The following is a 25,746-nucleotide window of genomic DNA, read 5'->3' on the forward strand; positions in this document are numbered from 1 at the left end:
TACTGTTACTTAGTCATGTTCCATTAAAGAAGTGTATGAACTCTTCACTTTTGTAAAACACATTTTCTTTAAGAAAACTTTTTACCCTTTTAGCAAATTTAACTAGGACTAGTTCCTTCCACTCGTTTGGTATCATATTGTAATATTTAATAGACAGAAATCTGAAAGAGTTGAGATTCTTGGATAAGCGAAAATACGGCACTATAACGGATTTATATCTGGTATTATATTTATTTTGAACAGTATAACTGGAAATGTTTTACTTGGCAAAAAGTAAGCATTCATAAATGAATTGATTAGTCACAGTCAATATACCTAGTTTTTTGAATAGTGGACGACAACTTTCATCAAGTTTTGAATTTGTTATTACTCTTATTGCCCTTTTTGCATTATGAGAATTTTATCAACATGTGCCGATCCACCCCATAAGAGAATTCCGTAGGACATGGTACTGTGAAAGAGACCGTGGTAAGCTGTGAGAACAACACTTTCATTTACAATATCTTTGATATTTCTTAAGAGATAGATGGAGGTAACTAATTTATTTCTCAGATTGGTTATATGAGCCTCCCATGTCAGCTTACAATCTAATGTTAGTCCTAGGCATTTTACCGGCAAATTGTCCTCCAGGGTTAAGTTGTAATTCAGAGTAAAGAGTAACGTTTTTGTTTTATCATCATTTAGACACAATCTTACATTCGTGAAATATTCCTGAGCACTTTTGAGGGTGTATGATTCAATATTCTGATCATAGTTTCTCATTGAAACTAGTAATGTGGTATCATCAGCATATTCAACATTTTTTGACGATAAGAAATGAGTTATGTCATTAACATAAATAATAAATAGTATGGGACCTAAGATTGAACCCTGGGGAACCCCCCATGTAATTTCCCTTTTGGATGATACCTTTCCGTTTGAGGAGGTACACTGATATCTTCCTGTAAGGTAACTCTGAATGAATGAAAAAGCATTTCCTCTGACACCATAACTTTCCAATTTCATTAAAAGAATTTCATGTGACACACAATCAAAAGCTTTGGAAAGGTCCAAAAAAGGTGCTAGTGTCACATTCCATTGATGTTCAACGATAACAATTATGTAACAAAAAAAAATTCAAGCTTCAAGACAAATTATGAAAGTACAGTATAACAAGTTTTCAACATAACATTTACACTAATTGATATGACATCAAAATATATAAATTTACACATTACTTACACACATAAAAATCAATTTCTGGTACTACACACATTTTCTGAATATCAAACTATTTTTCGCGACCTTATTGAATTTTTTGTTAATGTTATTTTTTATTGAATGATGTAAAGAGATATAAATTATAGTTCCTCTGTAGCATAAGTAGTTATATTTGGTGAGAAAATCCATCAATGTACAAATTTGTTATGAAAAACGTATATTCAACATTTTCATTATTATATTTCATATTAGATACAGGAGATTGAGACCACAATCCAAAGTGACTAATACAGGTCAATGTGAATTATTAATTTTATGGATAGGTATATGAAGTTGGTTAACATAGAAAAAATATATTAGATATAATTAGAGATCTATTTTTATTGTTCCCTTCATTCAGTTTCTCAATTAGGTATAGGCATATTTTGAAAAATATTTCATTCAATGTTTTGGAATTTTTTTTGTGTTGAAAAATCACAATAATTTACTAGCTTTCAAGAAATGATTCATCCATTACTTTTTCACAGAATCCGACTTCTGTGTAAAAGACCCAATTGGTTTTAATATAAACTCATCTTGAAAATGGAAATATTTTTAGGAGAGAATCGTTTTTTAAAAAAAATGCTTTTTGACTTTCTACTTCTTCAGTAGAACAAAAATTGTGTCTTGTCCTGAAACTCCAGGAACAACCACAACAGGGTTTTGTGTAAATGACATTTTTTATCAATACTCTTTCAGATATCACATTGACTAGTGTTCCTATGAATGATATCTGTTTCAATTCCATAATGAATGGAATTGAATCCGTATTGACGACAAACTCAAATTTGGTAAATATTCAACAATACTGAAAAACGGTTGTCTTCTGGTTGCTATACAGTTGAAATGATATTAGGGTTTTCTACTACTAAAATGGTATACCACTCTTTATTTGAAACACATTTGAGGTATGAAATCCCAATATAATGCCTCATAAAATATTAACTGTAGAAGCATTATATATTCTTAAAGGGTTAATAAAACATATAGGTAGGTAAAAAATTGAACCCACTAACCTGAAGAAACGAAGAAAGAAGAATTCCTTACTGAATTTAAAGAAGCAGTGAATGTAGAAAATGTCTGTTTCAATCTTGGAGGAAGAAATACTTGAAGATTCTATTGATCTTTCAATTTTGTTAAAATGTTTAAAAGGTTTTAGACTTTTACACAATTATTATAATATTCATTTCAATTTGTACTTTCTTATATTTTACATTATATACTTGACATTGTAAATTTTTCTGTACCATTTAAACTTTGTAATCATGATTTATTTCATGCACAATAAAGTAAATTATCATCATCATATTTCTGAAGATCCAGTATAGTTGAGACAATGTAATTCGAATATTAAATAAAAAACAGTCACATACAGTATATTAAAGAATGTGACAGAATACTGAATAGTTTAGAAAGTAAAATAGTACTATTTTAATTTATTGTAATGGCTTTAACTATTTTACAAACCCATGACAAATGTATCATTATTTATTTTTGTTCACACTGCTTATATCTTTTTTGTCCTTTGATATTGAAAGGCAGTCCTCGGATTTTTTATTGTCTTAAAACAGTAACTAGGTTATTATGATTATTATACTAGTGTTGCTTAGCCTAACTGTCATATAGGTTATATAAATATGAAGTTAGGAGTTATAATGGGGATCATACTATAACACATAGTTTAAACCTGGAGAGATTCCAAGATGATACATTCAGTCGTATATAATCAATCATAGATTATTTCACTTTTTATCAAGATTTGTTTCCCCTTTGTAGTAGGTATGACAAGTAATAAAAACTATTTTGAAGATTAAATTTCAAATAGTACTGCTAGTAGAAACTCTAAAAATTGAATGATCAGAAGATGTTTTAATTATTCAATTACTAGTTCAAAATATATCAAACGTACCTCTCTGAACAGCATTAAAATCTAACTCTATCTTATTATCCCCTTGAACTTCAACAGAACTAGCTGATCCTCCTCCCACACCAATTCGATAAACTGGTCCCCCAATCTTTATTATATGGTGACCTATTTCAGGCTTCAATTTTTCGGTCATAGCTGCCTCCATACTACCAATACCACCACTAAACATGATTGGTTTGATCCACTCTCTTCTATTTCCTGAGGCATCGTTCAACCCAAATGATCTTACAAATCCACAAATGAGTGGTTCACCAAATTTATTGCCATAATCAGAAGCCCCATTGCTTGCCTCAATTAAAATTTCTAGTGGTGGTGCGAAGTTGTCAGGATAAACGTATGATTCGTTCTCCCAAGGGAAAGTATATCCTGAAATATTCAAAAATTATAATTAATTTGAGTAGATTTTATAGCTGAAAATCAGAGACATATTAGCATTCTTCACCAATTGAATAAGCAACTTGAATTTGATATGCGGTTTTCAAAACAAATAAAATATTTCACGTTTTATAAATATTTTGTATAAATTGAGTAAGTAAACATACCAAAACTATCACACATTCTAGACAATTGAACAAAAACAAAAAAATTATCGAAGTGTTTCACTATTTCCACCTTCTCGTTTGATGCATCTAATTGTTCACCTATAAAATTCATATAAACCAGATTGCAACCCCATTGCAGGAATATTTCTGCATGTCATCAATGCTTCAAGCTCTTCAATATTGGTGTATGGTCTTTCTTTACATTCTTTTTGTTTTAAATATCCCCATAGGATAAAATCAAGTGGTATAAGGTTTGGAGAAAGCGGATGCCATTTTGGAAAAGTCATTCTAACCAATTACTACCAAATTTCCTATTCAAGCATTGAAAAACGTCTCTGGTGGAATTGACAGAATATCATTCATGTTGGAACTATGAATTGCCTTTGAAATTTTCTTGAGACACATAAATGCTCTATTAATTCATTACATAGTACTGAACATTTGTTTTTTGATAATACTGGTTTTTGTTTTCGTTAACAAAATTTGGGTTTGTTTCCATGTTGATGAAAATCATGCATTTCTTCTTTTTCATCTTGGGCCCACATATATATATATATATATATATATATATATATATATATATAGTCTGTTTCAAATGTTTCCAAATTCTACTGACCGCTGGAAAGTGGACTTGTTCATCTGAATATCATACTTTAAAAGTATCTGCAGCTTTCTGAACGGGGCATTCGTGATGACACAAGTTTAATGAAACAATAATTCTTAACAGACGAGTTACAAAAAGCCAAAATATCAAGTGCTCGATTTTTCTATGGCTGTTCGTGATAGAAAAAAACACAGAAAAAAACACTGTTGGATGTAAATTATGTTTTGTTAATATGACAGGCATACTAAAAATGATTTTGTATCAGTTTTTGTGATATTAATAATAGAGTTTTTCATTTTTCGTTATCCATTTTTATCCCTACCATTTTATTTTGCTCAATATTATTATTTTTTGAATAATTTCATATTCAAATAAAATTTATTTCTGTAAAAGAACATTCGGCGTACAATATAATACAGAATTTTTGAGTTTCGTTTCCAATTTATTTTTAAGTAGTCAGTCGGAAGTTATCATTGACTACATTTTCTGATATATTATTGATGAGTTTCATTATCAACTTTTCTGGATGATTTGATTTGAAATGTTTTAGATGAAATAATTATTTGTTGGCAGTTAAGAGCCTTCTATTGTTAATTTCTCAACTTCTATTTTGAATATGTTGAATTTCCGCGGAAACATAGTGATTATTGTTTGTTTTTTTATGAATGTAACGTCAAATTTATCGTAAAAAAATCATTTTCAAAACTTACTGACTAATACTGAGACGAAAATAAGTGAAACAGTAACAATTGCTAAACAGTTGGTGTACGAAATACAGTTATCAAGCATCAAACACAAGGTCAAAAGTCAATATATTACTCAATCTTAGCAAAAATATATTCTCATGTTCTAATACAAATAATGACCCCCTGAAGATTTCTTAATGACCTTCATCTTTTTATAGTCTTGATAATCTAGAAATGATATTGAAAGTTATGATCAATTAATGAATTCTGAGTTTAATGAGTTGTTGAATTGATAAAATTTTGTGATATTCAATAAATTATAGGACATACCATAATCCATAAAATATTCAAAATTTTTCTTATGATTTTTCTACAGAAACAAAACTCATGAAGGTAATTTGATGACACAAATTAAAAAAAAATATCAAACTCATTTCGATTAGGATCTTAAATGGAACAGATATATTGAACGTGTCCAAATTTAAGTGCAGCCAATTTTGCTATCAAACTAAAATACAGAAGGCTTGTTGAGCATTCATTATGCTCTGTGGTAATATTAACCTAAATATTGTGGTGTGGTCTGAACGAAAACCTTTTAAAAGTTTTTGTTTCCAGTAATATTTACTATATTCGAATTTTAGAGACAGTGACTGATCTATTTTCAAGGAAAATAAAATTTTCACAATGCCTGTACATTCCTTAATGTGTTTCATGTTTGATAGGCAGAATATAGCTGATTATCAGAATAATAATTGTATTCTTGCCGACGTTTCGAATTTAATTAAATTCATTGTTACAGAGCCCTGCTCTGTAACAATGACTTTTCATGAATATACCTTCCACAAAACTTATTTCAATTTCACAAGAAATAATGAGTTTTCATTTAAATTACTCACCGAAAAGTAGTTTTTTTCGTGTTGATGATAATACTATTTTGAAAATCATCAGACATATTAGATACGTGAAAATGACAACTTCTTATTGTTGTCATTTTCATTGCCTTTTTTCAAAAGATATGTTGACGATATTGTTACTTCCATTCCAAAAAATAAACAACTGAAATAATTTACACTTTTTTCATTCTTTTTCTTTCTGCCATTGATTAAAAAACAGACACCACCTCATCAGAATCAGAGATAAAGCCATTCGTTTGTTTCATGTCAATTTGTGTTGATGTTGTCTCAAAAATTTGTTGTTTGCAATGTGTTTTTTATTTTTATTTTTCAAATAAGTATCTAATATGTCTGATGATTTTTGAAATAGTAATTTAAATGAAAACTCATTATTTCTTGTGAAATTGAAATGAGTTTTGTGGAAGGTATATTCATGAAAATTCATTGTTACAGAGTCCTGAAGAAGAATGTAATTAAATTCGAAACGTCGGCAAGAATACAATTGTTTTTTTAAGAAAAAATTGATCCTGTTACCCAACCAACCCCCTTTTTCAGAAAAATTATTGGATCACTAAACTAGTTAACTATCAGAATAACTCTGCAGAACACGAACACAATACCAGATATGATCATTAATTAGGGATTCCTGAAACACAGAATGACTTACTATTAAAAGTCTCCATCTTACAACGCCCTTACATTTTATAATAAACTACCAGAAACATACAACAAGTAGGAAGTTATAACATATTTTGAAATAAAGTGAAAGCCTTGTTATTTGAGCAATGTTATTATGGTTATAGACGATAATTTTCGAAATTGAAATATAAAGTATGCATATTTAAATACGTTTTTATGTGATCAAGATGACTTTGCAAAACCCGAGAATGTTACCTCAACTAAAGGAAGTTTTCAAACTGAGTTCAAATTTTAAAGCGAAGCAATACTGCTTCATTCCAAAGAAGAGAAGTAATACTTCCAATCACACTAATGCAAACAAGTGGAAACAAGTATAGTTCAAATTTTAAAGCGAAGCAATACTGCTTGATTCCAACGAAGAAAGGTAATACTTCTAATCGCACTAATGCAAACAAGTGGAAACGCGTTTTTTTAAATGCGAAAGCATTTTCAAAAACAACTGATTTTTTGATAAAAAAATTTGAAATTAGGACCAATTCAAGATTCTAACGAAAATATATTATTGGCATATTTCAATGAAAGCCTGAAAGAATATGAAGCATGAAAATGAAATAAAAAACAACCTCAGACATGAACATCCAAACGATGCAGAAAAAGAGTTGATAGAAAATGCATGTTTGAACATTTGTTATTTAGAAGGTGCTACATTAATTTTCACAAATGAAATAAAACTCAAAATTGATACAAATAACAGAAAACCAATCTTATCGATTGCCGCAAGTCTATAAAAAAAAGAAGTGTAAAATTCCATATTTTAACAATGCTTGAACAGAATATAACATGACCTTCAATTTCACCTTGGGCATATCTTGAATAGGTTGTCCCCAAAAAGTAACGGGTCAGTGTATTCATAACTAACTACATTGAAAACCAAATTCAGCTCAATAGCTAAATATCTTGAAATAATTGAAGTTGAAGTTTTTAATTTTTCAAACAAATTCAAAAGTTGTAAATGTTTCGAGAATACTTGTTGTAGAACCTGAAATTTACACAATATATCTAATTCCTATACTGGATAATGGAATTGAATTACATCATATCCTACCTATCAATGTCAAATACATAGGAAAAAGGTGAAGCCTCATTGTACATGAAACATGTAAACTCTTATTTTATAATTGTGAAGTTCAGATATTTCGACACTTACTAGAATCACCTAGGGAATATAAAACAAGTATTCTTTTTACAAAAGATTATCATGCATACAAAATCGATTTTGACACATGGCCAATATTTATTTCAGACCCATTACCAATTACCTTGAATTAAAACAAATATTCAAAATTCGAAATTTTTGAAACCAACTCAGTTTTGAAAATGAATGAATCATTCATTGTGATCAAATTGAAATTTACGAAAATTCAGAATTTAAGAAAATCCCGAATTCAATGTCTGAAATCAACAAACAAAAATCTGAAATTGAAATAGGAATTCATATTTTATATGTTTAAATTATTTAATCATTCACCAGTAGAACCAATGCCGACAAAGCAGAATTTTATAAAATTCAGAAAATCAATGAAGCTTCCATAGTTGATATTTTTCAAGTTTTGCTGGTTCTTTTGAACAATTTTTTGTTGTATAATAAATAATATATTTTTTTTGTATTTTTGAAATTTATTTCAAATATTTGTTATCTATTGTTTTGTCTTGTCTTTCTTAAAGTTGAGTCAGTACCCAGAACAATACAACTAGAATGTGATGATTATGTTTATCTGCACAATTATGGAACAAGAAGTTTACCCGAATACAAGAAGCAATTGGAAGTTTGGTATGTATTTGAAAAATGCAGCATATATTACCTGGAATTTGAAGATTCCCAACTGAATATCCAGCGGTACCAGCAATGCAATAGCCACCCCTGCCAACCGACTGTACATCTCTAATACGTCCACCAGTTCCAGTTGTAGCACCACTGAAAGGAGCTACACCAGTGGGAAAATTATGTGTCTCCGCAGTAAAAATGAGATGAGATTCAGTAGGTAATTCTTTAAGTTCACTCACAGATCCAGAAGAAACTGGTCTTAAGCTTGTGTGATTATATCCTTTTATGGCACTAAAATAATGGGGAATTTAAAGAATATAAAGAAAATCAATTGAAAATTAAGCAAGTTAAGTTTTTACTTACCTACTGTTATCAGCAAACTTGATAACATTATTAGGATTAGATGTTTTTTGTGTATTTACAATCATGTCAATGAGAGATTCTTTAAATTCTACACCATCAATAACCATTTTGCCTTTGAAAAACCAGTGTCTGCTATGTTCACTGTTCGACTGAGCCAAATCAAAACATTCAACATTCGTAGGATTTCTCTTCATGACATTTTTAAAGAGATTCATATAATATTGTAAGTCAGCTTCATCAAAAGCCAATCCTAATTCTCTGTCGATTTCTTTAAGGGCCTCTACACCCTTATTTAGTACATCAATTTCTCTAATATCTTCCTTTTTTATTAGATTTTCATTGAAACTCAACTTCGGAATATTTTCAGCAGTGTAACGGCATTCAGTCATTCGATCAAAAAGCACGGTTGCGATATTATTCTCGGTTTCATGAGATACTCCTTCACTTGATTTCAGAAGATACCTTCTAGATACTTCTAAACGTTTAATTTGTTTCAGTCCAAGACCATGACATATGGACACAGCGTTGGTAGAATTTGGCGTTGAAAAATTAAATCTTGGTCCTACTTCTATGAGAATATCAAACTCTTTGGCTTCCAGTTGACTACTACTGAATACATTTTCAGGATGAAGCGAGTCTTGCAAAACCCATTTGAGTTTCTGTTTTTCTCTTTCATCTAGTGAATTGGATAATTCAATATTAAAACATATTTCTGTATCAATATTTATTATTGTTGAACATTTCTCTTTCAACTTTTTGAAAATTTCATTTTGTTTTGCATTAGTGCATCCTGGTATTCTGTACAATCTCAAAATTGAATTCTGTTGAGTCATTTTTCACAAATGAATAACACTCTATCAGGACAAAATGTTGCTTAAATTGGTTAAGGCTGTTGCTTCTTCTTATTTTTCTTTTGCCTGGAAATATCGTCATTATGAATATTTAAAAAAATTGTGAATGAAAAACTAACACATGGAATATATCTGATGGAAATAATTATTCGAAACATCAACATATATATTTAGAAATAAAATTCTCATCCCTCGATCACATCTTATCAAAACCCCTGAAAAACAAACTGAGATCTATAAGGCAGACCTGAAAACACTGATTAGCATAATAAGTGTTTAACACTTAGAACGGTTATCACAACTTTTTAAAAATACTACAAATTATTTGAAAACTACATTCTACATAGTACTGCACTGTACTTGCACTGAGAGATTGCACAATTTGAACTCAGAGATTGGATTAATTCATTTGATATTCAAATTATGATAACTTTTAAAGATATTTGGCTGAACTAGCTTTATTTTGGAATTTCAAATTGACCTTGATTTTTGCGATTGTCTTAAATATACAATTTTCTTAGAACTAGAAATGAATTTACTCCAGAATTTTAAAACCTATCTGATGAATAAATTGCAGCCTGCTGATGTTATTCTAAAACCTAATTTAATCCTGAAAAACGACCTTCAGGTATCGTCTTATGGTGAGTCCTAGCATATAGAAGGAGCATTTTTTATTCAGTCACAGGTACAAAAACCTTGTTCACATCTCCAAAACTATAGTCAATAGTAAGATAAAAAGTTCATTTCCTATCTTGTTTGTTACACGTTATATGTCAAATAATATACCTTTAGGCAGTCTCATCTTGCACAGTGGGCACGTTGAGCTCGAGCTCAGTGCCTTGCATCGAATGAAACCCCAAGGGGGATGTATACGACACGAGGTTAGGGGCCATCCATAAAGTACGTCACACGAATTTTAGGACTTTTGAACCCCTCCCCCCGTCCTTGTCACAGGTTGTCACATTTTTATAACCCCCCCCTCCTGATGTGACGTCACACATTTTTTAAATTTATGTATGTATTTAAAAATAATCGAGAGAAAACAGCTATTTTCATTTTTTACTTATTTTTATTAAATAATAATCTAATAAAATCAATATAAAGTCCAACATTTCATAAAACCGAAAATACAAACGACTAGTTAGAAAATAATAAACGATTAAGTATATCAAATTCAAAATTCTCGTGAATTTGAGAATCTCACTTGTATTACAACGCCGCTCTAGAAGTTAAATGACGTTGCATGAGAGATTATCTCATAGCAAGAATGCTAACTTATTAATAAATATATATCAAGTTCATAAATTTTTAAAATTTTCAATTCACATCCAAACTTTGCGTTTTAGTATTTTAAATTTTAACATGTGACGTCACAAAACTATTGACCCCCCATACCCCTTGTCACACTTCGGTGATACCCTCCCTCCCTATTAACGTGTGACGTACTTTATGGATGGCCCCTTACATGTGAGACAAACATCATGAAAATTCAAGAAATTACCCCAAATTTAAGTTAATGTCTCATAGCTTCCTGAGAATATTTGGTTCTTAGTGGAAATGTAGAAACTCATTCTAGTATTTTAAGTATATACATAGTCAGTGTCATTGCTTTTCGAATTTGAAAGCCGTGGATTTTTGGAATTACTTCCTGGCGTTTCACTGGCGCGAGTGGCTAGCCTCTTCAGAGGTTTAACCATCATGGCTTGCTGTCCGATGACTACCTATTAGGCTTCGTAAAGCGTATTTATGCCTTGTCAGGTAATCAGTTGTATTTGTACCTGTATATGTACCTGCACTCGTACCTGCACTTGAACCTGGAACATTAACAAACTTGCTGCCTGTTGTCCTTTTCGCTATTCTAGAATTCCTTAAAATGGGGTTTCATATTCGATTGAGGTTCACCGCTTCTTCTTTTCTGTTGAAACTTTCCGTGAGTTTGTGGATCTCTATTGCCTCCCGTACCAGTCGGCTATGGTATCCCTGGTTGGGGGCAATTAATTCTGTGTTTTCAAACAAAATTATGTGGTCTCCTTCACTAAGTGCGAGTTCTGCCACAGCTGATTTGTCCGTTTGGTCTAGTCTGCAGTTCCTTTTATGCTCTTTTAGTCTTGTTCCCATGGATCGTTTGCTGGTTCCGATATATACCTTCCACAAGTGCACGGTATGCGATAGACCCCTGCTGCTGATAATGGGTCTCTTTTGTATTTAGCCGACCTGAGGCTTTGTTGTATCTTCCTCGTGAGTTTGAAGACTATTTTGATGTCGTGTTTGCCCAATAGTTTTCCAATTCTATTCGTGACCCTAAAGATAAACGGTAGATATGCGCGTGCAACCATTTGATCCTTTTTCGCTTTCTGAACTGTGGTGCCCTTCGGTTTCATGGCTTTTCTGGTCTCGGAGGCACTGTATCCATTCGATCTCAAGGTCACTTCAAGGTATTTCAGTTCCCTCTCCAGATGTTCTGGTTCACATATTCTCCGAGCCCGTTCCGTTAGAGTTGAGGTGACTCCTCTCTTTTGACTAGGATGGTGGTTCGATAGTGCGTGCAAGTATCTATTTGTGTGTGTGGGTTTTCGATACACTTTGTGGGTTAGTCTGGTACCACATCGTTCTACTAGTACATCTAGGAAAGCTATCCGTTGGTCTTGCTCAATCTCCATGGTGAATTCTATGCTCGGGTGTTGGGCGTTCAAGTGGTTTAGGAAACGGTTCAGGGCGTCTCTTCCATGTTTCCAGATGACGAAGTAGTCATCCACGTAACGTAGCCACAAGGTAGGCTTCCATTCAAAAGTGTCTATCGCCTTCCCTTCAAACCGTTCCATGAAATAGTTTGCTATCACTGGGCTAAGTGGACTCCCCATCGCAACGCCATCTAGCTGCTCATAGAAGTTTTTCCCCCATTGAAAGTAACTTCCTGTGAGACATGCTCTAAAGAGTTCGACGACGTCATTCGGGAACACGTGGGCTAACCCCTCAGAGAGTCTTTCAGTGGGACATTGGTAAACAAAGACACCACATCGAAGCTGACATCCGTCGGCTCCAGCGTTAAGCCCCTAATTTTACCAACGAAGTCTGTCGAGTCCTTGGTCCCTGTCGAGGAGTTGGTCTTTCCCATATGGGGTTATAGGAGCGAGGCCAGATATCTCGCCAAGTGGTAGGTCGGAAAGCCCGGAGTACTGACTATTGGTCAAACTCGAAAAACAATGACACTGAAAACCTCAGCCGTGAAAATCTAAACGCTTTTATATACATAGTATTTTGAAAGAACACAACGTTGATACTACATTTCCAAATATAGAAATTGCATTGTTAACATTTTCTACTATGATTGTTTACCATTTTACTATAGAGAGATTGTTTTGAACATTTAAATGTACAGAAAATAACTCAGGACACTACATTGCCAGAGAGACTGATAAGTTTATCAGTAATGTCTGAAAGAAATGAATTATAAAGATATCAGTGAATTCATCCATCTCAAAAACAAAAAAGTACTACTTGAATTTAGCTGAATTTAAGAATTAATTATTATGTAAAAATAGTACACTTGAATACAGAAAATTGTTTGAAGCCTACTTGTTATTCATTAAAAAAAAATAGACTTCAATTAAAATTAGGCACAGAGCCAGAATAAGTGGTCTCCTCTATTCCCGCAGAATTTATCCAAAGGTTAATTATTATCAGTTCGCTCCTAGGAAGCGGAACTACTATGGTGATGGGGAGAAGGAAATATTAAGAGCGGATAGTTGTTGGTTCACAGTTGGATCAAGAACACCTTCCGGTTCTGGTGCAGGTGTTTTCAGTCGCAGACCCAGGACAGAGATTGGATAAATCCAACCTCACTCACAAGTCAATTAAGCGGCGTTGGAAGCTCTTGGCTCCCACCGAGCAACGTCTAAATTGGTAGCAAAGTGCCAAAAAAGATTCTACTCGATAGGAAGACTAAACAGATTGTATCTGGTTTTGATTCCTGGCCATACTGGCCTGGAAGGCAATGAAGCTGCTGACCCTCTTGCAAAGGAGGGTGCTGCAAGCGACTTCATTGAACCAGAACCTGTCATTGGCATCGCTTTGGGCTTTGCCAAACAAACACTTAATACCTGGATGGCAAGAAGAGTTATGGACTTCTGGCAGAATCTTCCAGGATTGGCTCACCCTTCGAAGCTTGATTCCAAACAGTTGTTGGACTACAGTAGGGATGAACTACGATGTCTAACAGGCCATCTTACAGGTCACTGTCATTTGAATCATCACATGCAGAGACTTGGAGTGTCGGAAGACAGTTACTGTCGCCTATGTCTGGAAAATGATGAAACTGCAGAGCATATACTTTGTGCCTGCCCCGCTGGGGACCGAATCAGGTTCTTTGAGTTCGGCAGATCCGTACTCTCACCATCTGACCACTCAGACCACTCATCAGACCACTCATCATACAAACTAATCGGCTTCGCTAAGAAGCTGGGTTTATTTGGCAGAGTGTGAATAGGTGTGAGCTACAATAAATCCTTATGGGTTGCTGTGGAGGGTCGAATAGACCCACTCACTTTAGACCTACCTACCTACCTACCTACTATGGTGATGACAAAAAAGTAAATTTTTATAGAATTTGGCTAATTTTGAAATGAAAGCCAATTTTCTTCGAAATTGTGACCTCAACAAAAAGGCAAAAGTTATCTCAATTGTTGTATTAAAAATTAATCTAATGAAGAAAATTAATCTAACAGTGACTTCTACGACAAAAACTATTGAAACTTTTTTGTGCAAAATTTTACAATTTCTCCAATGAGAATCATGAAATACAAATCAATTAACAGAATTTAGTTTAAGGAAAGAGAAAAAGAAAAAAATCCTCAAAAGAGCTGCTTTGTTCTCTCCTGCTCATAAAAGAGGACATATGCCTCCTCACACACAAGCGATTTTGGTGAAATTGGGGACACGTGTGAGTCGTTGTATTCATGCCACGTGCCACAATAAGGGTGTCGCAATATGCATGTAATTCCCGTTGAATGTAGTCCCACTGTGATTCGAAAGTGCTTATAGATTGTAACGACAAGAAGCAACATTGTCCGCTGCATAATTGCTCACATCTAATCCTTCTAAAGAAAAGTCAATGGCAACATTCAATTTGCCTCTAAATCTTTCCGTTGGAGAGAATCTCTTTAAATGAATTACTAAAATACGGGGAAACTTATGGATTGATAGGAACTTTGTGCATTTTCTTCTTTCCTTGCACCTCGAACACGTTGGTTTTTCATCTTCATCCAGAGTTTCCTCTCTTGTGAAGAAATCCAGGCATTGTGACAAACTCAATTGGCCATTTCTTTGTGGTATGGGGAGAGACAAATTCCAGAGAGGATCGAAGGTTACTGATGAGTGTCCACAGAATGTGCACTTCATAGTGGATTTTACTTGACCTACAAAATTGTCTACAATCTTAGGGTTGTTAATGTTCAAATATCTCAGCCAGGACTCTTGCGCTTTTCCGCTGTCGCTAAATTTTTCGCCAATCTCCGTTAAGATCGGTTTGGGTTTCTCAGTAATTCTATTGAGGTCCTCATGTAAACCTTCTAAAAGATATTGAAGGAATTCCTGGGCGTCTTGATGGACAGATCCCATGAATCCAGGGACAAATCTTTGAATCCGACTTTTAAAGAAGGCAGTGTTTATTACTCTTTCAGATGAAAACTTCTGACCGCAATTCCTTGATAACTTCTGGGAACGCCTTTGATTAAAGCACCTTTCATACTAGAAATACTAGTATTGATATTTTCCATGTATGTATCCTTTTTTAAATATTCCAGCAACCATCTCGTGTTTGATAAACATTGGATTACACTGTTCATGAAACAGGTGTTTCCAATATTTTTCAACCCAATAAACCCAAGGTTCTGACTGAAGAATATATCACTGATCTAATGTTGTAAGTGTTAATACTACGTTCGCCACTGTTGTCTTCTTCTGAGTAATCACGGATTCGATGATTGGATCGGTGGGATAAGGAATTCGAAGCAGAACTGCCTAAAACTGAATTGGATATGGCAGAAATTTGAATTTGGAAGAAGATAATTTTAGAACTTGTTCATATTTCTCTGCATCTTCTGATGGTAACGTATGGGAAGTATCACAAGTAATATGGGAGATTTTATGAGGAAACAATCTCTCATCGTGACTAGGGTATAAATATGATTTGGAAGCTACAGGATTAAGAAAAATTTCATCCAGTAAATGTGACGATGGAATGGTGCCAAAAACAGAAGCTGAATTACTATGCTGTATGGCTAAACTAATTCTTTGGATCAAAAAGGTGGTACATCTTTTTGTCATCCTTCTGCCTCGTGAGGGTTTCCTTATGACATTGACAGCTACTGATAAAGAACATCAAAGATTTTTCTATATCTGAAATATCTGTGATACCATAGCAAGAAGATTTCAGAAATTATGAACATGAATTCAAGAAAAAACGGAAACTTGTCAAAAACTGTCAAACCAAAAATTAGGGCTCTGACCCAAAAAGTATATCGAAGTACCATTTCTTCTGAGGATTTTTGTTGTGATTACTCACTTAAATACCCAGAGGCGTGTGTGTGTGCACTCAAGACAAAAAGGAGTGTGGAATGTCTTCTGAAAATATTACACACAATAATTTAGGTGAAAAAATACATTTCTGTCCCATTTGCAATGAACTAGTTGATAGAACAGAATCATCCCTGTTGTACGAAGGGAAGTGTAGAACTTCATATTATATTTAATGTCTGAAATTAACAATGAGCCAACTGAAGAAAATAAATCAGCTCAAAAATATTATGTTATGGTTATGCGATACTTGCAAGAGTATTCTGAACACATTAATTAATTCAGATAAAGATGTTAAATCAGATATGAATTCTGATTTGAAGTCCATAACAGAAAACATGGGTGATATACGAAAAACTATTATTGATTTGCACAGTGAGCTCTCGCCTCCTAAGAAATTATGTTACGCTTCAGTACAGTCCAGTTATCACCCAAAGACGATTGTGGATACTAACAATCAAATCGTCGTGACATAACTTGGTTTGAAATCTTTTAATTTTTCATTATTATTTTTCATTTTTTGCTAATAATAATTTTTAATTTTCAGCTTTTATTAATATTTCAAATTTTTTATTTTTCGGTTGTTGTTGGGTTTTATGTTATTTCTTTGTAATTTCAGTTTTTTGTTCAAATAAAATTGTTATTTACGGTTAATCTTCTTAATAGTTTTTCAGGAATTTCAAATCAATTTATATTATATGACATTGGAAGTCCGAACTGATGAAATACACCACGAAATATTGTCAACCACCTCTAAACAAAAGAAAAAGTACAATGAATACCAATATTCCCAGCATCATAATCAAGCCCAAATTCAATCGGACTACAGAGGTAACTAATATGATAATAAAATCCAACATCAGTCCAAGGTATGTAAAAGCCCCTATCAAAAACTGGAAAACCATGAAGAATGGATATATCATCATTGACAGTGAAATCCGAAAGAACACCGAAGATTTATTTGAAGTTGCGAGAGTTAATATGGGGGAAGAATACGATGTTCAGATGACTAAACAAAGAAATTCACGTGTGTCTATTATAGGATTAGCAAAAAGATATGAAAATGATGAAGATTACTTGAAGAGCTTTGAGATCTCAACCATAATATCGATGAAATAGATTACCTCAGTATCAAGTATAGTCGAAATTTTCGAAAAAATGGATAGTATGTGCTGAGACTACTGGGAAAACTTATGAAAAATAGGCCAATAAATATCTGAAGATTGGTTGGGGACAGTGTAAAATAGTGGAAGACTTTTTTGGGAAAGTTTTTGGCTTTCTACTACTCCATCTTGATTAAAAAAAAAAGGAAGATGAGAGAGTCTTCCAAAGAAAGGAAGGAAGTAACTCTATACATGGATGTGTAGATCATGCAAAGAAGTAACTTTCAGACACAAACTGAAAGAGAGTCCTCCTGAAACAGCTACTTTCATATAAACATTGAATTATACGAAAGAAAAAATTCTTTTCAAACAAATACTTCTATATGAACACTGAATTATACAGAAGATACTTTTCTCTACTCAGTTTGTATTTCAAACATTCGTTGTGGAATAAAAATCAGATATCATTCACATGAGTTCTACTTTAAATGAATGGTAACAAATTGCACTTACATAGAACACTGCCATCCTTACTGGTATACACCGATGTTTCGCCTTAAGACACTTGCCCTAAGGCTCTTCAGTACCAAATTGAATAACATTATAGAAAATACACACACTTCATTCATGAATTACGAGTTCTTAATGTCACAGAATAAGCTTGATCTGCTTATGTCATCGATGACATCGTAATGACATTCATTCACCTATTTGATTTAATCCCAGCCAAGAGGAATCTTATTTGAATTGAAGGGGTTATATTTTTTAGGAGTGATTAATTTTTGGGAAAGAAAGTTTTTGGCTTTCTACTACTCCATCTTGATACAAGAAAAAGAAGACTTTATATTGAGATTTTTTCGATGCTGTTCCTTCAGGCACAAAATAAAGGATTGCAAAAATCCTGAAGAGATATGTGCCTACTATGCTGGTAATCACAATAAATTCAAATGTGAGAGGGCAGTTCCAAAATGTATCAGGTGTTTCCATTCCAAAGAATAAAATGAAGTACAAAATGTCAATCACCCCAGTGATGGCAAGATTTGTCCAATATATGCTAAGAAAATTGAAATCTCCAGGAAATACCAATTACGAAGACAATTAATGGAAGATTAAGAAAATGGAAATGATAAAACTATTTTTCATGGATACTGGGATTCAAATATTCATAATATGTATGATTTGAACATGTTGCATTTCAATATTCGTAGTATGAACAAAAATTTTGATGAGTTTTTAATATTTTTAGAAAAACATTGTAAACTGAGGGTTGAATATGATGTAATTATACTTTCTGAATATTGGGAAATTTATGATCCAAGATGATCACTTGGTGATCGAAACACGTGTTGAGGTGTTAAAAATACCGATTTGGTGTTGGGAAAAAACTCCAGTAATATTCATTACTACACTAAAGGTTCCAAACAGTGCATCATAAATCAGTATAATGCAAGATCAAAGACCAATAAATGCTTTCAAATTGCTGAGTGTAGTCTAAATTTAATGCAACAACACTGCATATGTATTGGTTGTAAAATTTACAATATAATTCCTCGAGAAATTAAAAAGTTGAGAACAACAGCATTTAGAAAACATTACACAATTGGATATTAAGTAACACTGAAAAAATTAATCGAAGGTATCCCGGCTGATATCAAGTCCCTTTTTATGATGTTGTTGACTTCGTGATGTTTTGGAAAACGTACAGAACCCTTTCTGCAGCTCAAACCACAAGTACCTTTTTCATTTGCCTCACAACCACAAATAAATTTATGAGGAGTACAAATATCTAAACCCAATCTGAGTCCAATGGTCTGAAAGTATCATTATCTTATAGTGTTCACAGAGGAGCAACAGGTAATGCGTTCAACCACGCTCCAGATTCTTTAATATTGGCGGCTTTAAGGCGAGCTTTTCCGAGGGAGATGACAAAGATGAAGTGGAGTCAGAAGCATTTTCTACTAAAGGTTCGCCCCATGCTTTCCAAAGTAATTTGAGATCTGTAGGCACGTGACTTTTGGTTTGAGAACACCAAATAGATTCGACTTCGACGGCTAAAGTATCTATTATATTGGTAAAGGAGTCTGGAAGTATCATTTCTATCAATTGTGAAAGATTGTTGATGGAAGACATAAATGCTGGTAAAGCCAGCGATGATGCTGAGCGCATATCCAACCCTCAGCGATTCACAGGCAATGTTGCTTGAGACCAAAAAATATCAGTAAAACAGCTGTTGGTAACATTTTCAACTATGTTACGTAGGTGATCATCAAACTTCTTGAGGTATAGTTGACTTTTCCAACAAGGAGAGCATCTTAGAGTATAGGGTAGTTTAGGAATGGCTAAACAATTTTTCAATAAAAAAAGGAGTATTCATTGGCTAATCATATAAATGGGTGGAAATCAAGTCAAGGGAATCTATTTTGTTCTGCAAACTTTCACATAGAGCTTCCATAGTAAGAGGGGCGCCAAGTAATTCCCATTTCGATTTCTCCATGAGTTTTATACCAGGAACAACTTCCATAATGTCGGCAAGAGATTCTGATTCAAAACTTGAATTTATCGAAGTTAAGTTTGAGACCAATTTGTTTTGAGCTGTTAATAATTATCTTCATTTCCTTCAATATAATGTCAATATCATCTCCAATGCATCCGTCATCTAGATACCAACAGATGAATTCTGAATTGCAATTTTCTAGTTAGCTCTTGAATGGTCAGGCAGAAAAGTGCAGGTCCTAAAGGATCAAAAGTCTCTAGAATTACCAGCACTATAACTATGAAGATCTTGTATGTGACTTGGGCTAAAACCATCTAGTCCTCCAGCTGATCCAGTGCAGAACGCTTTCACTGTTGCAAATATAAGTTGTTCCAGAACTAGAAACATTAAATTGCTTGTTTCATCAAGTGAAGGTTCAGATGCATTTGATATTGAGTCAGCTTGAGGATGTTTAAGAATGAGCGTCGATAAAATTACATTGTCGCAATCAGCGAGAGTAGCGTTAAAACTAGGAATCTCAATAGTAGATGAAATATCACCTGCCTCAACCTTTTTTAAAATATTTCTGAGTAATTTCCTTTGAATCGTTTAGCAATTGCTGGCGGAACAGCAGATGATTTTGTAATTCATCGTTTTGATGTTCCTCTTTAAGAGATATTTTTCTCTTCTCTTTCGAATATTGTATAGGCAGAACCCTGAATGTGAAAGTAAGTAGATTTTCCCAACTGGATCGATGACTTCAGATAAGATGGATCAACTTACTGTTAATGATAAAAAAATAGCAGATCACGAAGAAATAAGTAATATTTTCAGTAAACATTTTATGAATGTAAAATGTACAAGGCCGGAGCCTGATAAATTGAAATTAGGTCCTTTCAATGAACATAGCTTTTTCCTTTGTCCAACCACTCCTCAGGAGATTGAAGAATATATAACTAAAACAACAAGTAAACATCCTTCTGGGATAGATGATATATGTGGAAAAGCTGTAAAGTTTGTCAAGGAAACGATAGGTTTGCCTTTAGCTCACATAATCAATGAATCTTTTTTGTCAGGACAGTACCCATTGATTCTAAAGGTCTCTAAATCTAAACCAATTTTCAAAAACAAAGGATCTAGAGAGATAGTAGATAATTACCGAAATGTCTGCTTACAGAGCCAACTAGCCAAAATTTTTGATATGGCATATAATGAACGTCTCAATAAATTTTTGAATCAACATAACTTATTATTTGATTGTCAGAATGGATTTAGAAGGAACAAATCAACAAATACCGCCATATCTGATCTCAATACTACCGTCTATAGCTGCCTTAATAATAAACAAAATCCCATTGCTCTTTATTTTGACCTAAGTAGAGCGTTTGATACAGTTGATCACCAACTACTCTTGGAAAAATTACACTGAATTGGCATACGAGGAGTTACAAGTGATTGGATTGCTTCATATCTCCATGACAGACAACAAACAACAAACAATTTTTATAAATGATATGGTTTATTCATGCTCTGAGCCAAAAAAATCATTATGTATGCTGATGATACTAATATTCAGATTTCTGAGAATAAATTACAGGATACTGTAATCAAGGCAAATATTTGTGCTAATGATTTTCATGAGTGGTGTGTGTTCAACGGATTGCTAGTGAATTTGTCCAAGACATTTTTTATGGTGTTTACAACAAAAAATATAAATTATGATTTCAGTCCTCTAATAAGAGTTAATCATCAAACAATAGAACAGGTGAATTACATCAAATTTCTAGGTATCAAAGTAGATCAAAAAATGACATGGGATCCTCATATTAACGATCTAACAAATAAATTAAGCACAAGTTGCTTCATCATCAGGCAATTGAAAGGTACAATATCTCTGGAAACCCTTAAACTGGCTTATTTTGGAATAGTGCAATCGACAATAAGTTATGGAATAATATTTTGGGGTAACTCTGTACATATGAATAGAGTTTTTGTTATGCAAAAAAGAATTATCAGATGTATGGCAGGAGTGCACTCCAAAACATCATGTAGAAAATGGTTCAATCAACCAGGAATTCTCACAGTCCCCTCACTTTATGTGCTGCAGATCATATTATACGTTAAAAAAGATGGAAATTATTTGAGGAAAAAAAAAGATATACATAATTACTGTACAAGAAACAGTGAAAGATTATACCAGCCATACTCACGATTAGGAGTTGGTCAAGACTCCCATGTATATCAAGGTATTAAATGTTATAACAAACTCATGGCTATTCATCCTGAGTTAAGTTTAATGAGTAGGAATGAACTAAAATGTTGGTTGAATGAATTTTTAAAAAACAAGGTGTTCTACTCTCTTCAAGAATTTTTAAATTGTTGATGTTCATTGTATATTTTAATATTTTACTTATCAAAAATGTATATGTATAATCTTGTGAATTTTAATTACTTTTAAGCTCTCTTTGTGACTAGTCCAATAAGTTTCATGTATTTACACTTTTTTTATGTTGTACATGTGAACTTTAGTGATGAATAAACTTCTATTCTATTCTATTCTATTCTACGCAAATTCTAGCTGATCTGGTGATTTTCCTCACAATATTAGTAGAGTTCTTTAAAACAGCTAATCTTTTGAAAAATGATAATGTACCTTGTCCTGTGTCATTTGGATCATTGCTGGAATTTTCAATTAACGAATCCTTCGACATCAAAATGTTATTTTCTGAATTTGACATTGACGTTTTGTGAATTTTTCCATTATGAATTTTGAGGCCGGTTTTGGATCTGAATGCTTTATGGCAAGTTGTACAAACATTGTCCATGTCGTATGATTGTTTCAGTTTATCATCACAAGCGGAATCCATCCAAATTAGTAAAAACAGGTCTATTTAGAATTGAAAACTTGGACTGAACCTGAATGACAAACGTAACAGATCATATTTAAATCATGAAATAAATAGAAATGACAGTTTATATAAAAAAGTACCAATTGAGACTGTTTTGTAGCGAATTTTAGAATAAACAAAAAGATTTCTAATTCATTTATATCATACTATAGAGATTCAGATAAAAAAAAGTTTTTTGCACCTTTGAATAAAGGCTGAATTTTCAGGGATTGTTCTTCAGTAAAAAGTTCACACTGTTGTACTTTTATCAGCAGCAACAAACAGTGTTGAACTGATTAATATCAACTTTCCAATGAATTTTTGACACCAATTCATTTAACAGTCAGTTAACTGTGATACCAAAACCGTCATGCCAAAAATAATCTGCTTATTCATATTTCATTATTTACCATTTAACAACATAATTAGTAAAAATGATTTGATTGGATATTTTTTTGTGCATTTGTTCCAAAAGATACCAAAAACCTACCCAGGCTTTTTTTCATAAAAGTAACAATGAAAATATCTGTCATAATAAAAAAGAAACTTTTTGCTGGTCATATTCACCTAGTTGAGCCATCTTTGCTGTTTTTTAAGAAATCAAATTGAAGAAATATATTCAGTGAGTGATCCTATTAATTTGCATCAAGAAGATGTGGCAAAGACCTCAATGATTTCTGGGAAGTTCCGATTTTTGACCAAATCAAAAAACATTTGTACGAAGGGAAAACATTTTCTGGTAAAAAAAGTTGTCTCATCAGTAGTTCAACAAAACAAAAATTTCATAAAATGTCTTCAATATTTTTCTAAGTATGAAGAGAAGATTTCAATACTAACTTTGTAATAGATGGTTAGAATTTCAACTTTGTTCGTAAGCCATTAGTATGCTTCAATAATTTCATTACGGGAGAGAATTTTCAATATGAAGATGGAATCACAGACTTATCTGGTCATTTTACATAAATAAATCAAATTACCATACTACAGAAGAATATTTTAGCGGACTAAAAGTCAAACTTCTCCAGGGAAACAAAACCAGGAGGGACACACATGTATCATGAAATAAGTCCTGAAGTCTGTGAAGTGCCTATGGATGCTTAACAAACATCACACCAGAACTTTATGAAATCAAAAAATTATTTTCCTTATATTGAGAATGTGTGAGAAAGTACCTAAACTGTTGAGTATAGAAATTTATAGAAAGAAACTAAAAAGTTCCGATAGAAAAAACAGAAACATTGTGGTGAATGATAAATCAGATTAGAAAATGGAAATAATTCAGAGAAATTAGAATTTATGATGGAAAAATGAAAATATGGGGACCAGAAATAACTAACAATTTCAATACATATTTTTCCAAAACTTTTCAACAAAAGGATACTGATATCAGTTTCATGTAATTATGTGATAGAATGTCAAAACTTTCGAAATAATTCTAATCCTAATGAGATGATGAAATTCTGAATGATCTTTTGAAAAATATGTTTTCAAACCACGTCAACCACCACTGCATATCAAAGATTTATCTTTAGTTACAGAGTGTTTCCTAATACATTGAATTTCGTAAACATTACTCCAATCCTCAAAAAGAGGGAAAACAATGTGTATGAGAAATATAGGGGATTGGTTTACTTTTTAGTGTTTCAAACAATTTAGAGTTCCTTGCCATTGTACATTGTAATTCATTCTTTACTTTTTCTCAGGTGAAATAAAAGTGGTAATATCATTATTCCATTATTATTGATTTATAGATCAATAGGGAAGAACTACCGCTAGTAGTACATGCCTTGTATTTTAAAGATAAGTATTTAATGAACAAGTAAAAAAAGGACAATTAAAATTATTGATATGTTCGAAATTCTCACACATTCCTTATCGAAGATAGTGAAAAATCTGATATAAATTTGTAAATAATACTGTTTCATTGTGTTACAACCTGTTGAAAGGCGGTTGAACATGACAAATTGGATAGTAAGAAATATATCTCAAGTTGAAATGTGAAGAGATAAAATTAATGAAGAGTAAGGAAAGTTTCGAAAATGAAAATGATGAACCAGATCCAAGAACCAAGTGAAATAAAAAAGCGCTTGGGAATAATGAGTAGGTTAAAATTATCTTTTATTTTTGGACAAGAAGTGAGAATGGAGCATAAAACATGAAATGAGAAGAAAGAAAAGAAATGAGAAGAAAGAAAAGAAATGATAAGAAAAACAATGAGTAATAAACATTGTGAAGATATGTGGGCGTTTTAGTGGGCTAGGAAACATTTGGTTAGAATATCTGTGTATACATAGCTTTCCAAACTGCGCAGATATATAACTTGAAATAGACAAAAATCTTCATCTAAGTAATGATTTTAAAAAAATATTGTAATAACTTGTGAATGGCTACCTTCATCTTGACAGATTTGATCTGGTTGAAAACGGAATTGAAAATAGGTATACCTGTCTTGATATTTCAAGATCAAAGATGATCAGAGCCGGTGATATACAGAAAATTATAGTGTCTGAAAATATTGATTCATGTATTTTATTTCAAGAATATTGGCAATGGAGTACATATTCAGTTCTTCACATATACAAATTCCATTCACAATCTCTAATATGAAAAGTTTTGTGCAATCTGGTTAAAAACATACATTAAAAAATATAAGAAAAGGGACTGGTTTTTGAATGGAGTCGAAATTAAAATGACCTATAAGATTTTTTTCAACAGGTGGTGAATGAATGATTGTAATAGTAATTTCCACCACAGTCTCTGACAGAAATACTCACCAATAATTGCAATGAAGCACTTTGAGCAAAATTATAGAATGAAAATTCTGAATTTGAGTTCACTGAGATCACTGTATTTAATCTGTATTAGTTAACTATTCGAAAGTAAAGTGGTACAAACACAAGAACTGATATGTTATTTGTTTATCGTTAGGATTTGGGTTCACATTCAGAGATCATTTGTTATCAGAAACCATTCTCTCATCGCATAATCTACTTTAAATGTAAATAACTGAACAACTCTTGAATAAAATATCAACAAGTGGTTTACAACAAAACTTTTAACACTTCAATCCACCGACATAACATGCTTCAAACATAACAAACTGAAAATAAGGGGTTAGCGGGTTAGTGGTTAGGCAAAGG

The 25,746-nt window shown here is 32.6% G+C and overlaps 1 protein-coding gene across 1 annotated transcript in view; it reads right to left on the minus strand.

The window, feature by feature from the left end:
• LOC111513181 (phosphoribosylformylglycinamidine synthase) overlaps positions 1–25,746 on the minus strand; it is a 60,342-nt gene extending 34,596 nt beyond the window's left edge. Inside the window, exons 1-4 of the mRNA XM_074185268.1 lie at positions 25,381–25,746; positions 8,719–9,635; positions 8,393–8,646; positions 3,149–3,532 (exon numbers count right to left, since the gene is read on the minus strand). Coding sequence (XP_074041369.1) covers positions 3,149–3,532; positions 8,393–8,646; positions 8,719–9,551 — 1,471 coding nt within the window. The 5' untranslated portion in view covers positions 9,552–9,635; positions 25,381–25,746. The remainder of the gene's footprint in view (positions 1–3,148; positions 3,533–8,392; positions 8,647–8,718; positions 9,636–25,380) is intronic.

The sequence above is a fragment of the Leptinotarsa decemlineata genome, unplaced genomic scaffold (genome assembly GCF_025532065.1).
Source record: "Leptinotarsa decemlineata unplaced genomic scaffold, Ldec_3_MD MMD2_tig00026369_RagTag_RagTag, whole genome shotgun sequence".
In the NCBI taxonomy this organism is placed as follows: domain Eukaryota; kingdom Metazoa; phylum Arthropoda; class Insecta; order Coleoptera; family Chrysomelidae; genus Leptinotarsa; species Leptinotarsa decemlineata.